The 18,677-nt window shown below is 42.0% G+C and overlaps 1 protein-coding gene across 3 annotated transcripts in view; it reads right to left on the reverse strand.

Annotated features, from left to right (window-relative positions):
* spock1 (SPARC (osteonectin), cwcv and kazal like domains proteoglycan 1) overlaps positions 1–18,677 on the reverse strand; it is an 87,568-nt gene that overhangs the window by 23,543 nt on the left and 45,348 nt on the right. For 2 of the 3 annotated variants that reach the window (XM_068714718.1, XM_068714717.1), the window contains exon 4: positions 11,458–11,538. The exons of the other annotated variant lie outside the window; for it this stretch is intronic. In XM_068714718.1, coding sequence (XP_068570819.1) covers positions 11,458–11,538 — 81 coding nt within the window. The remainder of the gene's footprint in view (positions 1–11,457; positions 11,539–18,677) is intronic. 3 annotated transcript variants of the gene reach the window in all.

The raw sequence follows: 18,677 nt of genomic DNA on the forward strand, positions 1-18,677 counted from the left end.
ATGGATGTGAGGAAGGAGATGAACGTGGAGGAGGAAGTTGACCATTTTGGTCAGTCGTGGACAGATCTATTGTAGAAGAAGAGGACACTCACTGAGGGAGATCCATCTCAGGAGTTTAGGAGATTCAAAATAATCAACAGACCTAAATAGAGCTGTGGTGAGCATGAGCGTGACCGACTTTATTGAGATTGTTGAATAAATAAAAAAGTATTTGGATAAATACTGGAGTAGTTTGATTTGAGATACCCAGTCTGGCTGCTGTGGAAGCTGCGCCAATGTGGAAGAAATGGCTGGAATAGTGTTCTGAAGTATTTATCCGGTTTTGGTAAGAAAGAGTGCGGTGAGGCCTTGGAGGATTCCCTGGAACTGATGTATTTGGTCAGCTGCTGATATAGGCTAATATAGGAGCAGGGCTGCAAATGACGACTTTTGATAGTCCAATAATGTATTGATTATTGAAACGAATAATAGACTATTCGGATTAAGAATTGCATCATTACTGAGTGGCTCTTATTTAGCTATCAGCTCTTAGATTTAGCTTGAAGTTGTTCTGGGCTAGCTGACTACAAAGGCAATAAAGATGAAGACTTCATTAAAAAAAATATGTATTTCAAAGATCTGTTCTGCTGGTACAACAGCAATCGACAGAAATCAAGTCCTGCCATGAACCAAACAGGTTACTATAGCATCCGAACATATATGAAGGCCAATCCATATAGAAAGCTTTTTTAGAAGCATTATTTATGTCCATTCACTTGCACGTATCAGATACGCTGATATGCTTCCATTTGAATAAATGTATTATTCTACACAAGTCTCACAGCAACACCACATGTTGTTTTGTGCTACAAGTTTTTTATTGTCGCGTTTAGCTGTCTAACAACGCTGCTGTGTCCACACCACTGAAGTCTGTCACTCCCCTATTTAAGAACTAACTCCTCCACTGTGCAGCCGCTTTCAGACATTCTTGCTGTTGCTGTGCGTAACTATATGACGTCATTACCTCAACAAGTCTGAATATTGCCATTATCACAATATGATTTTTTTTTTATCATTAAAAATGATACCGGTATTATCGGGCAACCCCTAAACTGTATTCACACTGACTGATTAAGGCTCCCAGTCTGTCTGTGAGTTTAACTGTTTCACCAAAGGCAGATTCCCTTTACTCACTTGCAAGGGCATGTGGGGAAATAAAATCAATGAATCAATACATACAAACACTGTTGTTTCCTTCCCATGGAGCCGACATGAAAACAGTTTTGGTCCAGTAAGTTTCTGCTGTCAGTCAGCCTGATGAAGGCAGTTTAGCCAGCAGCTGTCCACTCAGCTCCCCAGGAGCTGCTGCTTACAGACGGCAGAGAGGGACAGAGACGTCCAAACACAGACAGCGTTTGTGAGCTTTAGATCACATAGAGACAGTGTGGATTGGAGACAAATTCTCCCACACTTTGGAGGTTTTCCATCACAACAGTCAACACCGGCATCGTACAGCAACTACCACGTTTAAATTCATCGGAAACCAATTTGTTCAATCGTTTTTTGTCGACTACATTGACTATTCATTGAACCCCTAGATAGGAGTCTGAACGTAAAAATGTAAATGCAGAATGTAGCATATGAGAGAGTCAGAAGTATGAATGGTGATGTCAAAAACATTTGGTCACCAGGGAAGGATCGGGGAGGCTTTGGGGAGAGGGGTGAAAAAGTATAGACTAATATGACATGAAGGAGGAGGCGAGGAAGAGCCTTGGTTAGCCTGTGGTGGGGCCCCTTGGGTTGCTGGGTGGGGCTCTTGGGTTGCTGTGTTGACTGAGAAATATTGGGAGGAGCAGAGGCCGTATTGATTTGTACAGCTGAGGGAAGGGATGGGACTATGAAATGCTGTGTGTGCACGGTGATTTTGTGAAGCCTGTGAACACAGGGAGGAAAAGAATGAAGAAATAAGCTGAGAAAGGTCAGCTGTGGCTGCTCCACAGAGAGAGAGGGAGTAGACGACCTGCCCCCTGCTATGGGGGTGGGACGCAAGGGTTTAATCCGGCTCTTGCGATGTCTATGTCACCCCCGACTCTTGGTTCTCACCAAGAGTCTAGAGTAGACTCTAGACTGGTGGTCATGGTGACCCATCACCAAGCTGATGTAAGAGATCAAAGACAAAGTGGTATTAAGTCACAGACAGAGACCACATCCTGTCACCACAGTGAACAAACTAAAAACGATTTAAAATCCAAAGTTAATTAGGACTGAGCACAGATCAAAGCCATGCGTCATGTACAAGTCATTAGCACGTGGCTACAAACATTATATAATGACAGTGGCCTTGTCTCCATTAGGGGCCTAATGGCTTGTGTTTGAGCCACAGCTGGTGTCTGCTGTGAACATCAACTAGTTTCTGACCTGATCACACTCTGCGCTGCAGTTTACATGCTGGTTTATCAGCGTTAAATCAGAGAGAGAGAGAGAGTCAGGCACGATGGCAGTTCTCTTGTCTCCACTTGCAGTAAGGCTGTAATCTCAACAACCATCAAAGAATGAATGAACACCTACACGTATCAGCTCTTAACATACATAACTTTAAAAAAAATATCTGGAGCTGTCAATGCTCATGGGAGAGCTTTCTTTATCTTTATGAACGAACACAATAAAGATGGTGAAGGTTAGATAGTCTCATGGGAAGCGCACTTTCCACATCTGTCATAACTGAGCAACACACTTGTTTCCTTACAATCTGTAAAACACATACACAGATACAAAAACGCATTACAAGCCCGCGTGCCCTCTCATATTCTCCAGAATGCCGAGAGATGATATGTCAACCTTCCTCCTGATGGCTGTCTGATCTGTGTGTTTCTATCGCCCGCTTATTTGGGCCATGTCCTCACCTCCATCTATCAGCGCTGCAGGAAATTCATCTTATTTCACTTCGCTGCAAAATGACTTTATCACCGTGAGGAAATGAGAGATGAAGGGAGAGGGGAGAAGAGGCGTCGAGGAAAAAGGAGGCTCGTATCTGGTTAACAGGACTGGAGGACAATTTAGGATTAGTGCGTGACCTCCGCTCACAGACAAATTGGAAATCAGACACACACATACAAATGAGCAAGTCAGTTTGTGCACCTACACACAGAAGTACAGAAAGCGCCGCATGTCGATGATTACGCAGATAAAACTTTCTCATAAACAGCAAAAAGATTTGGAGAGACAATGACCCTCTGAATGTAAAGTTGTTTTCAGCCGACGTGATTTGGAAATGTAAGGTATCTATGAAGAGAGGGGAGGAGAGGAAAAGAAAGGAGCGAAAAGAAGAGAAGAAACGAGGAGAGGAAAGGGGAAAATGACAGGATGAAGAGGGGGAGGAGGAGGCAGGGAAGAGAGGCGAATGGAAGAGTGTAGGGTAAAAGAGAGTTTTATCCATCTATTTAAAGCTCGAGTGAGCAGCATTGCCGGTTAAACCAGCCAATCAATTGTAATGCAGAAGCACTGCAGCACACTCTCGCCACCTCTTTTTTCACTTTCCTCAAGACCAGTCTCTCACCTCCTTTTATTCCCCTCGCTTCTTTCTAATCTTACGTATGACATTATTCTCCTCCGTGTTTGTGTGTGTGTGGGTGAATAAGACAATATTCATGAGCAATACAACTTGACACGCCTATTGCATATCCATTCATTCCAAAGTGCCAAGTAAAACACATTTTCACACTCAAACCCACATTTTTACCTTGAAAGTGTTATTGATTTATGTAAATGAACAAGCTTGTCAGTTGCTGATAAGATGTTGCCAAATGTACAAGTGTGAAGGATTTGTATGTGTGTGTGTGTGAAGTAAATATTATGATTCTTCATCAGACACTGCTCTACAGAGAAACTGTGGAGATGCAGTGCTTTGAAATTGGTGGGTGATAAAGGAGGAAATGTGTGTCATGTGTGTATTCTCTATAATGCTACAGTTTGTGAGGACGAACAACAGCTCTGCACACAGACACCACCACCAATTAGTGTAACCACTGTCCTTGTTTACATGCAAGTCGACTGATGGCCCCTGGGTGCTGCGCTACCAGTCTGTAGGAGTGAGACAGATGGAAGAGTTGACAGAGTAGCGAGGGCACAAGACAACAGCAGATCCTTAACAAGTGAACATAAATGTCCTCAGACTGAAGTCAAAGTGGGCACATTTGCACCTCTCTATATCAGACACTGACACAGTTTAGTGCTGGTTGTCGTGTTCAAACATATTTTGCTGTGTAAGATCTTTAAACCAATATGTATTTCAGTCAGAAACCATTTTAACCAAATGGTCAATTTGTTGTAAAATCCTCTTTAACCCCGTGAGAACAGCAGGATCGCCGGCGACCCCGACCAACGATCCCGACCAACGATCCCGACCAACGACCCCGACCAACAATCCAGACCAACGACCCCGACCAACGACCCCGACCAACAATCCAGACCAACGACCCCGACCAACGACCCCGACCAACGATCCCGACCAACGATCCCGACCAACGATCCAGACCAACGACCCCGACCAACGACCCCGACCAACAATCCAGACCAACGACCCCGACCAACGACCCCGACCAACAATCCCGACCAACGATCCCGACCAACGACCCCGACCAACGACACCGACCAACGATCTCGACCAACGATCCCGACCAACGACCCCGACCAACGATACCGACCAACGATACCGACCAACGATCCCGACCAACGATCCCGACCAACGATCCAGACCAACGACCCCGACCAACGATCCAGACCAACGACCCCGACCAACGGTCCAGACCAACGATCCAGACCAACGATCCCGACCAACGACACCGACCAACAACCCCGACCAACGATCCCGACCAACGATCCCGACCAACAATCCCGACCAACGATCCAGACCAACGACCCCGACCAACGATCCAGACCAACGATCCAGACCAACGACCCCGACCAACGATCCCGACCAACAACCCCAACCAACGATCCCGACCAACAATCCCGACCAATGACCCCAACCAACGATCCCGACCAACGATCCCGACCAACGACCCCGACCAATGACCCCGACCAACGACCCCGACCAACGATCCCAACCAACGACCCCGACCAACATTATTCACACAGGCCAAGATATGTGAATGAAAACTGTATTCATGTGTGATGATCTTAGTCCCCATAGTGAGACCATTTTTTTAAACTTGACGTCACTGTATAGAATGACATGTTGCGACCTCTCAGATAATTACAGCCTCATTAAACTTAATAACCACAAACTAAACACCATGTGCTCTAGTTCTGAGGATGTATGGCTTTCCTGGGTATATCGACAATAAGGGAGTTTCTGAACAGTTTCACAACAGAAGTGCTCGCCATCCAATCACTGAAAAAATGCAATTCTCGCAGAATACTCTAAATGTCAAACATTTTTTATATCAAATCACAGATTGGATTTTTCTATGGTGTTGCACATGTCTTAGTGTCTTAATGTGGTATTGAGGTATTTTTGATCATTTTCAATTATTGAAGGATAAAGAAATTGTTACATTTAGCACCAAATATGTGTAATAAATGGTATAAATCCCCAAATTGCTAAGCCCTTTTACTTTTTCATAAACTATTTAAATTCAGTAGTTCATTTTTATTTCTGATTTATGACTAGAACAACTTGACGCATACTACTAAGCTGCATCTTAAATGAATCTTGAGGTTCCCAGCTTCCAGCTGATGTACACCACTTCTATGTGGCATCTTCTATGTTGACCTGCTATCTCCCCCTAAATAGACCAGAAAATGGGTCTATGTTGGTCTCTAAGTGTTGATGAAGCTCTCAAAGAATCTGTAGTTTTTGACAGCTGTCAAAGGACTGATATTGTACAGTGCAGCCTTGTGAGAGTTTTACAATCAGGCTTTTAAAAAAATCTGTTGACATGGACACCTCGTGGCTGCTGTGTTGCAGCAGGCTTTGTAAGTGCTGCTGTTGCTGCAAACGCAGCATCATCCCAGCTACCATCTGGTCAGATCTGCTTTTATATACTGGGGGGGAATCAATATACTTCATGGTTGGTAGCTCATGCTCAGCGAGAACATAAAAGAAGATATATTCCCCGCTGAAATCAAAAGTGGTGCTGCTTCTTTGGAAAAAAAAATGTATCCAGCAAAACATGAAGAACAAAGTCATTTTCATTAAGCTTATGTCCATATACAGTGTGTATCTGTAAGGGATGTAAAGGGACGTGAAGGTATATAGTTTTAATAAAAGTCTCACCCGCTCTCCTTACCATCATAATTATGTCTCAGCAATCATAGCTTTGTTCCTCTGTGCGTCTAGGTTTGGCTGTGTTACAATAAACTGTCATTCTGCCCTCGCTCTGCCTTCCTGCCATTACCACAGTGACACTGCTCTCTTGTGCACATTGTACCTCCATTTCCCTAACTGTGGATGAAGTAGGTTCATATATTGACTTCCATCCCTTTCCTCTCTCCCTCCATCTCTCCAAATCCACAGCTCAGGGAGCCACAGAGCAAACACAGCCAGCCAGAGGAGAGCTGGAAACATACTGTTACAATAATGTTATTCAGTTTAGTTAGTTCTGATGCAGCGGTTATTTGACTTGTGCAGATGTCAAGCTTTCAAACATTGGATATTTGATTTTTGGCATGACAATTCTTCTTCATGGCAGATTGGCTGATTTACACACTTAACCTGACAGTTTCTCAAAATAGTAATACCCATGTGTAGTTTTTCAACACATATGTTAGACTGTATGTCCAGCAAAGTGTTTCTCGTCCCTTTGACTTCTGAGGAAAGTTCTAGCGAAGACTGAAAGTTGTATTTTTGTGATTAAATTACAATCAGTGTTTTTTAAATGGATACTCTCAATTGGATACTGTGGGGGATTTTCAGCGTGTATTACTCTGCAATCCACAAGGTCATGGTTTTGATCCATTCCTTCACAGGGAAAATGTAGAACCAGTCTACAGTAACTGAATCACTTTTAATTGCATTCAAGTGTCAGTGTTGCTGTATTGTTGAACTGTTATTCATTAAGTCAAGCTGCACTTCTGCCGATTTATAGTCTAAAGTGTGCACAAGTCCTCCTTTAAAAAAAAACCTGGATGATCCAACCCCGAACATAACTCCCAGCCATTTAATTGCAGCAAATGCACTTTATACTTGAAGCTGTAACATTTTATGACAATTAAAGTTGACAGTAAATTGCCCTACTCTTTTGTCTCCTCAAGAATTGTTCTCCCTCTTTCTTCCACCCTTAATGTTCCTGAGGAGAAAAAGGTGTCGAGAGAAGAGAAAGGTAAGATAAAACACTCTTCCTGTGTCCTCTAATACTGGACGGAGGCCAGAATGGAATGCAGTGATTGGATAATAAAGATAGTCAGAGTCCAATAGAAGAGAGCACATCGCCAACAAACTCTGTCTGAGGGAAGAGGGTGACCTCAAATGAATTGCTGCTGAGCTGGACATGGGGTCAACGGGGTGTTTCCGTAATCTGTGTGTATGGGTGTGTGTGCTCCTTTATCGTCACTGTGCTGCATTGCTCTCCCCAGCCACTGTTTCTAATAGCAAGTAAAATAAACACGTTTTAAATTTAATAAACAAGAGCTTCAACAATTATTCACAGAGGACGGATCCCTGACTCTTATTTGAAAAATGAGCATCTCTTTCAGGCTTTGATAAACTAATTAAAAAGGTGTTTCTTCTCTTTCACCTGGGGGGCTACAAAGAGAAAACAAGAGACGGAGAAAGAGAGGGAGAGAACAGAAAGACAAACAGATCAGTAGGAAATAAAAACCCCTTCTCTGTCTGCTTTGTGAACGTTCCTCTGGGTCTGGCTGTTTGGCCTACGAGAGGCACTGAAGCGATGGATGACAGCGAGGAATGATGGAAGGATGAAAGCACAGAGAGGGCCTCGGGGAGGACGCAGTGATAGAACGGGTTCACCATCCATAAAATTAATTATTGAAAACATGAGAAAATCATATTATTGTGGATGTAACTGAAATAGAGAAGATAAACAGGCTGTATCGGTTTGAATGTCAGAGAAGAAGCTGCAGTGGCTTACGGGAGGAAAATATCTGGAGAGGGAGAAAGACTATTGACTATCGCCTACAATGAATATTCATCACTGCCACACAACCATTACACACACAACAGCACATGCACACACATACTTTATTGTGAAGAGCCCTAAGAGAGTATGTTTGTGAAGCTGTTGCTGGAAGCATAGCATTTTTAACGGAACTGTATGAAAGTACATAATCAAAAAGCCTTTGAAGACAGCTTCAGAGCAAAGATGCATGTGTATGCAATAAAGCATTAATTTCAGGTGGAAGCTGCTAGTTACAGTTTTTAAAAAGATTGTACATTAACTGTTCCGCTTAAAGTGTGTTTATAATTCTAATCATCATCATGGAAGTAAAATAGAATATGACATATAACAGGTCAGCGTATGTAGTATACAAAGGGATTCAATTCAAAACATGTTATCTGTTGGGCTACCTGAAATTCAACAATCATATCGGCCTTCTTTGGAAGCGCTCACCCAGCTTTTGGCTCATTTCACTGTGTGTGTGTGGATAATTTCAAGAGTCCATTTGTTAAGACTGAAGCTGTGAGTCACACCTCGTTCGTGTGAATATGCTGCAGCGTTTGTGCAGTCTGTGTTTATTTGCCCCAAACAGCCTATGCACCTTGTCCAGAAGTTAGCTGTAAGCTAGCTAACACTGACTGTGTGTGTGTGTGCGTACGTGTGTGTGTGTGTGTGTGTGTGTGTGTGTGTGTGTGTGTGTGTGTGTGTGTGTTTGCCTCTGACTGATCTAACAACTCGTCAGAATCTTCACCCCTTTCTGTTACCTTCTTCCAATCGATTAAAGCTACTGGATTTTTGTCTAGTTGTTAATGTCAGGGTTAGAAGTGAATGGCCTGCAGCTGTGCAGGAGGAAAAGGTTTTATTTTATTCATTCATGATTTTTATTTTGCACTTGTACAATGTCTTGTGGTCTATTTTCTTTCTTTCTTTCGTTCTTTCATAACTGACCATGTGTTGCTGCCAGACAAGGAGTTTGTATCAGTTTGACCTTTAGTCAAATTCAGGAGAGGTTACACTGAAAGACCACATGCTTGACACAGCCTGATTCTTTGTCTCATCGACATTGTCTCTTCCTCTTTTTCCTCTGTCTTTTCACACACACACACACACACACACACACACACACACACACACACACACACACACACACACACACACACACACACACACACACACACAGGTGGATGACAGATCTGGCCTCTTGTCTCACCTTCAGTGTCAGGGATAATTAAATGTTTTTGCTCTGTCCTAGACTGAGGCATTCATTAATCTGAAGCTGAAGGGTGTGTGTGTGTGTGTGTGTGTGTGTGTGTCTGTTTGTGTGTAAGAGAGAGAAAGATCATGCATGATAATGAGTATCAGATCCTTGTATCTCTTCTACTGTACCTCCATCTACTCTCCTCTCCTGTTATTATCCACTCATATTTACTATATTAATCATATGACAAATCAAAACTCTGCATATCCATTAGATCACCCTTTTACCTAAAGTGTGACAAATAGGAGAAAGACCAGACTATATTAATTGTATCTAGTTTAAAACCCTTTTCAATCTCCTCTTTCTTGACAGGTTTTGTGTTGATCTGAACACAACATGCCCCCAGTAAGACTCCTACACACACCACAGAAGAGTGGAGAGTGAAATGATACTACATGTCATCGGAAAGCTCACATTTAGCTCCATTTAAAAGGGAAAAGATGAGTAAGGTTTGTTTAGCACATGTGGGCTCAACACCAGTGACTCACTTCATTTCTACATGAGCTTATGACATTTCTGGCTTTCACCACTCACTGCCTGACATGTTCACTTATTTTTCGGGAACAAAAGCACTCTCATTCAAAAGCATGTGCTGCAATTTAAATCTTTGAATCTCTGAATGGCAGATCTCTATGAGACAACATAAATCCCTGTTTTGTAAATGTTTTATCAGAGCTGATAAAAAGAGAAACTTGGTGAAAAAACCTGGGGTGAAAAAACCTTCACCCCAGACCACCACATCTGTGTTTGAACTGACTCCAGTACATGAAGAGGCTTAGGGAACGAGATGCTATTTATTCAGACTGAATCTCACAGCAGCACAATATGGCTGCGGCTCTTTTTGTAGATTCATAGGCTTTGATACTGTGGATTACTGTATGTTACCATGCAGCTTATCTCCCATTGAATTAGATCAAAACATGTGTAATTGGTTTTGTAATTACCTAACGAACAGAACACAATGTGTGCATCCGTTGCATTTCTAATTTGCATTTGATTTACCAATCGGTTCCGCATTTAGTTTTCCATTTGCCAACTCATCAACTGATTTCAGCAGCAGTCTGGATCCTTGTTGTGGCTTCAACCAGGATATATGAACATTCAATGGCGTTCAGGTAAGTGGACACGAGAGCCGTGTTAAATCAGCCTTGTGTTTTCCACCATGACACAGAGTACACGGGGGAGGGGTTAATTAATCAATTTCATATCACCTTTTAGTAAATTATGTTTTTTGGCTAATTATGAATCACAGTAGATCGATTTGTCAGGCTAAAAGCTGAAAAAACAACCTAAATATATGCTGTACTGCATATATAAAAATATGATGCCCACCTGCATACATATTTTGTACTCTTATAGCGAGTACAAAAATAAAAGACAAACACTGAATATAAGTAATGAACTGCATACATTTTCCATCTACTGCAAAGTTCAATTGAGATGTTACCCATGTTAATCTAAAGCAATATACAGGATTTCAGCCCACTACACCCACGTTAGCTTGTTAAAGTCTGCTAAGCTGCGAGCACAAACACCAGAAGTGACAGGTATTCTACTGTGTTCTGAAGAGAGAAATCTTTACCCGAGTACATCATTTCTCACGTGCTACATCTCAAATTACAATATTTGTGTTAGCCTGCACTAACAGACCATAGTGTACGTACTCAAGCTAACCCTGTAAATAGCTCCACGTTACTGACGGGGCTAGCTTTGATCATCCCGTGTGCATTTGCCATGCTCTATCTGGTTCAGGCGACGAGCTGCGAGCTTGGTTATCTCTCTCTTCCACACTGTCATCTCTGCACACAACCTGAGACAGCGTGGATAACTAATTGTGCTAAACACTGCTGTATTATATCCACTGTTTTATTGGATCTGCAGCTGACACGGCAGCGCAGAATAATTTAAACTCAGTGTAAATGAATGCAGCATTCTGTTGTGAAACATCAATGACCGGCTATAAGAGTATTTCTTTCTCATTAAACCTGGTAATCTGCAATGATCCGACAAATTATTATAGGACAAATAGGCTTACATCAGCACTGAGATAGCCCAACAACACATAGATATCAGAAATAAATGAGACTATGTTGCCGAACTCACCATCCTGGACTGTCTTCTTGGCTGAGCTAGAGGGAGCTTTAGTTCCCGGGTCTCCATATCTGCCAGGTTCAGCCTCTCCCTCTAAAGATAGACATAAAAGAAACAAACCCGTAATGATTAGAATAGTTAATACATGCTTAAAATAAGCATGCTTATTTGTGTTGGTACCAATGCTATATCTGTTTAATCCATAGACTAACACTCATGTACAAACTATAATATAACGTCTCTGTTGGTTGAGTTGCTCGACTGTGCTTGGCTGTTGTTAGCCAATAAATAGTTAAATGTCACAGCGCTCTAAAAACCTCAAGTTGTTAGGTTACTGTTTTTGTTTGGATTTAATAAAAGAGATAAAGTTCATTACTATGGTTTGGAGCTGCTGGCTTAGTTTTGAACTTTGGTGAGAGCCGAGCTAGCTGTTCAACTCTACTTCCTGTCTTTGCAAAGCTAAGCTAATCGCCTCCCGCATCCAGCTCTGTACGCCTACTTAATGCAGAGACATGTGATGGTATCACTTTTCTCATCACACTCAGGTCCCCAATTCACAATTCGTTTTGATATGATACTTTTAATAACCTGAAAGACGGACTTAGCGGTGCTAACAAAGTGACACAAACATTATTTTTCTCGTCTGGAAGGAATAATCATGGCAGCATCACTGCAGAGCTCAAAAACAAGTAGAATCAGCCAAGGGAAAGCACAGTAATGCACCTATCCATCTTAATACAAAAACACTAATCCATCCTCCCTCTTACACACACACTGCAGTACAACATCCAATATGGAAGCAGGCCAGTGGTGGCCAACCTCAGGGCGGGAGCAGAGCAGCCAAACACTGAGGTACAGGGAGTTTGTCATGTCTGTCCGTAGGCTGTGTCATTAACACCCTGCGATGATTAACTCCCAAACACATCCATGTCCTGTATTTATATTTAACAGGGGTAAGCAACCTTTGGCAGGCATGCCACCATTGGCACGCAGTAGCTCAACCTAGCAATAAGAGTGCAAGAGTTTGTTGGAAATGTTGATTGCCTTATTCATCCACCTGCCCTACTCTGCCTCTCGTTGGCTAATTGCCTTGCCTTTGCCTTGCCGTTTTTATTGCTGAAGATTGGTGGAAAGTTGGTGTAGGGTTAACGATTTCAACTTAGGTGTTTTCATAATGATGGCGGCCTGCTTATAAAGTGCACTCATATTATTACAATGTCCTGATTTTGAAAGAGAATTTTTTTTAAATGCACTTTGCCTTTATGAATGGACAAAATTAAAATTTTTGATGGGATAATTAAACTTAATATTAACCTTGTCGATATGGAACACTGATTAACAATAAAATACAAAAATGGCACTTTATATCAGAAAGGTTGCTGACCCCTGGTATATAATGACAGGAAAAATTAAGGAGATGTATGTGTGTGGAGGTAAAAGTGAACTTTTTTTTTTCAATACGCCCTCTATTCATTATTCTTCCACTCTTTCCTCTTGATCCTCTTTGCCAGACCTTTCTCCTCCTCATTATTGGATGACTTTCTTATCTCTTGAGTTATCCTCTGTGCAGGCAATCTCTCTCAAGTGCTCTCGAGGCCTTGTACATCTTTGTGTCTCCTCCCTCGAGACTCTCCAATGCCACCGTCACTTTCACAAGCTGGCATTTAGCCTGAGGACTTGTGCTACGATCGCTACCAACGGCTGTCAACTCACATCCTCTGAAGTTTATTTATCCTAATTTACGATGATCACAGGAGGCTCTATTGTCTACGGGGCACAAAGGGCGGAATGAAAACAGACATACAAACACGCACATAGCTTCCCTCTATGTGATCTACTGTTGTGTGTATCTCGCCTTCATAACAGCCTGTTCAGCACCGTTCACAACACTGCAGTCCATTGATTCACGGCTTCATTCTGAATTTGTTGTTGGTTTTGGCTCTGTCCTTCTAAACTGGAAGTGCAGGGCAGCAACAATCCACTCTACTCACTGTGGCTCCATCTGCTAACGTTTACCCTTTATTAATCACCATTTCTCTCGGCACTAGTTCCCCAGGGCCTATTCTTCCGTACCAATTCTTCTTTTGCACCCTAAACAGAAATTGAACTGCTCTGCTGATATGATTGGTTTCATCTGTTCATTAAATTAACAATACCCTCGGTGTGATTGTGTGTACTACCTTCCGCTGCGTCTCAGCAGGATCCAGGTATCATTGATTACCATCCGTGTGTGTGACTGGTTAATTCACTGCATACGCCTGAAATCACTGTAGCGTGTACATGTGCGTTTCAGCTGATAGTCCCATTTATGTGTTAAGACTCAACACTGCGAGCACTCACCCCTCTGAAAGAGCGAGATAAGAGCTGAGCCGAGGGTCGTGGATATTGAGTCCCCTTTTATGATGTGGCCAACAAGCCATTAAAATCAGAGCGGTAAACAATGTTTAAAAAACGCCTGGGGAGCAAACTACAAACCCTTAGCACATTAGACTGAAATGAGATATTTGTTCTTGCTCCAGCTCACACTCCACTTAATACACAGACCTGAGGTGCTCACTGTTGTTTGTTGCCCAATCTATCTCTTTTCTTATCAGTTTCGCTCTATCTAATTCTTTTAGCTTCTCCAGGCGCAGATCAAAGATGGTTATATATGAGCATATATTAAGAAGAAGTGACAGAGTTTGGGGAGATTAAAGATGGACCGATGAGGGATGGGAGCAGACAGACAGCATATCTTCACAGAGGCCGAGGCTCAGTCAGTTGGAGAAATAGCTGATGAAATATACAACGACGAACACTCTGCTGGGAAAACACAATGTCACGTCTAATCAGGCTGATTGGCAATTTGGAAGCTCCAGATTTTCGAGGCTTTTGTTTGTGGATGCTACTGCCAAGCCAGAGTGCGTCACAAATGGCTTCCGTTTCCGCTGCCAACATGGTTCCCATGGCAACCACTTATTCACTACCTAATCTAATTAGACAAACAGACAACACCTGAAAATTGTGAACCAAACTTGTATTGTCTTCTCTCTGTCTTTGTCTGTATTGTGTCTTCTGAGCATTGGTTGCCAGTTTGACTCTCCTGTGCTCCTCTGGACCGGCTGTGATAATGGGGCACTGCCTGCCATTTGTAATCCTCCCTTTGACTCCCCGTCTCCATATAATGTATTGCAATCACAGCCTCACAAAAGTGTTGGGCATGCCCATAGACAAAAGCCGAGAATGAAATAGCCAGAATACTGATTCTAACATTGCTGCCAAGGACTCTTTCTCTCCTCTAGTCTCTCCGTGTCTGTGCTGGGGCTTTCAGGGCGGCTCTGTAATGGTTACAGATGGGACAGAGCGTAAAATAAGGCAGATATAGAAAACCAGTATTGAATAAAAATTTGTAGTTTGACTCGAGAAGGATCTTGAGCTGACCTGGTGGACACGTGGCAGTAACGTGGTGCAGCATTAAGTGTGATTACGTGGCTGCAAAGCAGTTGGTTCCGAATGTATCACAGCTCAGTAAAAGAAGTAAAAACTGTTAAATGGCAGAAAGTGTAACTAGTCAACAGTGAACTTCAGCTTGTAGTGTATTAAGACTGTTTGACAGCAGGTATTTTTTGCCTCCCTTTAAATGGGAAAAGTTAAAGTAAATGTCAGGGCATGGCTGACATTATAATGACTACAAGGCATCCGCTCTCACTCCAGATTGCTGTAGTCAGTCACAGGTGGGCGGAGAGAGAAATCAACAACCGCAGTGCGAGTGTGTGTGTGAGATTGTGTTTATGAGCTCACTGTGTGTTTTGTACAAACAAAGAAGACTAACGTGGGTGTGTGCGCTCATATCCCTCCGTCTGCTTGTACAAAAATTGCAGAAATATTGGATTTTGCCTCAACAATAAAAGTAATTTTAAGATCTTGAAATAAATATCAAAAAAGGTTCTCTTGAGGTTTTCCACCAGCAGTTTACTGAAATGTAAAAATAAAATAAAAACTGAGGAGAAGCTGTTAAATTGTATTGCCTTTATGAGGCCTGACTCTTACCTGAACTTAGAAAAAGTAGTTTGGCAAGTTTATCTTGACACAAGGTCCTCTGACTAGGTTGTCTGGAGCTTTGAACTACATCTCAAAATCTGTTCAGATGACACAGAATGGTGAGTGAGCAATCTTCATTCCCTTTGAAAGGTCCAGCAAAAGCAAGTAAGTGGACCTTGTCTTTGTATTATTTTTCAAATTTCTCTGAAAAAAATGCAGACAAATTACTTAAAGCAAATAATTAAACAATCCAACCTTGGAACATAATCTTACTCAACCCTATGTTGTGTGTTTAACTATATACATTTAGGTAAGCCATTATTTATATTGAAAAATAAAAATACTATACATCATTCAATATTTCTGAATTAGCAGCATATAAAAGCTGTAATGTGTAAGCTCTAGCCAATTGCTAAAACAGATAGGAGGCAGCATTTCCCCTGCACTACTGGGTTTATACAATTTAAATTTACAGTCATCAGTCATCTTTATGTTGACTGTGCCACTAACAGGGGGCTCTACGGTCTTTGACAGTTTGTTTATTGGCTTAAATCCAAAGTGGAAAAAATACTTGTATTTTAAATTCATCTTCCCCGTCACCAGGAGACTATTTCACTGGGAAGAGAGCGTGAGGCAACTCCTGCAAAATGTCTCTTATTGGTCCTGGGTATGCTTTGGGCATTGAATTGGTTCACCACGAACATGAAGCCCTGATCTGAGTAGCATATGTCTCTTTAATCCACCCACGGGGCGAGCTGGGCTGACTGGGACATGGGCCAGTGTCACCCACACACACACCTACCTCCTTACAGAGCTATAGAGCAGTGAGCACATCATGTACACGAGGCCTAACAGGTTAACCATCCATGACTGGAAACAAGTTAATGTGGCCAAGGATTCTTCAGTCTGTCCTCATGCATAATGACGACAAGAAGGTTTGTCACATTTAAAACTGGGGTCGGCAACATTTGAGAAACTAGTAAGAGTAAGCTAGATTTTAAAATCATCCAACTGAAAAACCCAGCCCAGTGTTGCCAACTCTTTTCTAATGAAAGCTAGCAGCTCCAAAATTCTCTAAATCTAGCGAGAAAGTCGCCAAGTCGGCAACACTGACAGCCGGTCCTTTCAGGCCCCCCTCCAAAGCCACTCATTCAGACCGAATGAAATGATTATTGCAGCTCATTACAGTCCTGCGACAGACACAGATACTGAATTATTATTCTATTTTTTTTTTTTTGTTGGGATGTAAAGAGAATTTCAACAAATACAAACTAAAAAGGTTTCTAAAAGACATACCTTTCCTAACTGTCAAATCAAAAATCAAATCCAAGCAAAGGCTTCATCATATTTTCTTAATTCAGCCAAATGCAACGTACAAAGTATTTAAATTAAATATCTTAGTCACAGAGATCTGACTGCTAGAAACTTGAGTGATGGTAACCACGGAGCCTGTCAGCTGTGACCTCGACTATGACTGTGTGGAGAAGATCCCTACTGAGTTGCTGTGACATGGTCGAATTGTACTTTCTGACGGATGAAGAATGTGTAAGTGGAGCTGGAAGGGACAGCATGTTGGCTCTTACTAACGGTTTCCTGCCGGGCAAAAGAAGCTGATGAAAGAAAAAAAAGAGAAAATACGAGACTATGACACAAGGGATTGGTGATAATTATCACCAAACCTCATAAAATATTCATCAAATATGTTTAAAAACGACTACAACTAATTCTCGCAGGCTTTTCAGTGCATGTGTGTGTCTGTGTGTGTGTGTGTGTGTGTGTGTGTGTTCACATCACTGTGGTATGTTGATTCACAGTCACCCATTGTTCATCATTATGTAATTTCCTTCCGATGAACTCAATACTTCAGAAACAATAGAAAACTCGCAGGCGTACAACGTGAAGCGGTGCCGAGAGAGAAATGGCCTGAAAACATGAAGAACAAAAGTGATGAGAGAATTTAGAGAAAGTGAGGATAACGTTGAAAGAAAAGTCTGAAGGGAGAGAGAGACCTCTGTAACTGCAGAGATTGAGACACACAGAAGGCAGGGTTGCAGGCACTGTATTGCTGCATGAATATATTTTGTGGGGAGCAGCACTTTATATAAGATTCTGTCGGTTTAGTAAATTGCCTGCCAGAGAAAACAGACGGAAAATTTTGCCTCCACGGGATGCTAAGTTTGTGACTTCTTCAGTCTGCCGAGAAAATTGCATGTGAGGATTTCTTGTGCTCCCATGATGCTTCTACCCTGTCATATGAACAATGGATACATGGAGACAACACAGGTAACTGATTTATGCCATAAAATGTTCACAAAACAAAATGAATTCACATATGTTGGCGGATCGTCTATCTACCCACACTGTACCATTTTTAAGCATTACCAGACATCCTACTCTGTTGGTGTTTAAAATGCATTTACAGCATCACTCACATCATACACTGCTTCTACAGACGTATTGGTGGTGATGGAGCTTCTTAGTGTGAGAAAACGTTTAGAAAAAGATATAAATTATGCCAAATAAAAGAAATAGAATGGCAAATTACAGCCTTTTTCCAATTGAAAAACAAAAGCGACCGCTACCATCCCAAGGAAATTATTAAACATACTTTCAAATGCAGATTACAGAACCTTAATCCACGACATCAGCTTCTAATATGAAGAGACCCTGTGTAAAATAAGGCTCTAATGTTGTTACACATTGTTAAGTCTCATAAGCCATCCATACTAGCAAAAACACAGTGTGGGAAAACCATACTAGCTACAAACAAGAGACAGAAAACAATTATTTGAAACCAGGCCTGCTGTCACCAGACGGATCAGAGTCACACAGGAACCAGGACTGTATGCAAAACTAAATCAACAGCGCAATCTTGACGCGTTGATGTTATCGGTATACTGATGAGAGGGGATAAATGTTCATTTCAGTGAGGCAAAGCAGCCAACTGGGCTCATCTGATTCTGAAGTTTTCTCAAATTCTGTAGGATTAGCACGGATTTAAATGTATGTTTATCACAGCTCCACAGTAAGCTACACATCAACTGCTGGACCTCATTAATCCTGGAAAAGATTTACCACTGGTGGATTTGATCGCTTGCTGTTCAGTTTCACCAACAAGTCATTTGTGATCCCACTGATTCCATTCATTAGATGCTACAGAGGGAAGCATTAATCGGCAAGTGATTCATCAGGGGACTGGATTCTCCCCCATC

This window comes from Cebidichthys violaceus, unplaced genomic scaffold (genome assembly GCF_023349555.1).
Source record: "Cebidichthys violaceus isolate CVI_PGR_0920_01 unplaced genomic scaffold, fCebVio1.0.p SCAF_2, whole genome shotgun sequence".
Taxonomy (NCBI): domain Eukaryota; kingdom Metazoa; phylum Chordata; class Actinopteri; order Perciformes; family Stichaeidae; genus Cebidichthys; species Cebidichthys violaceus.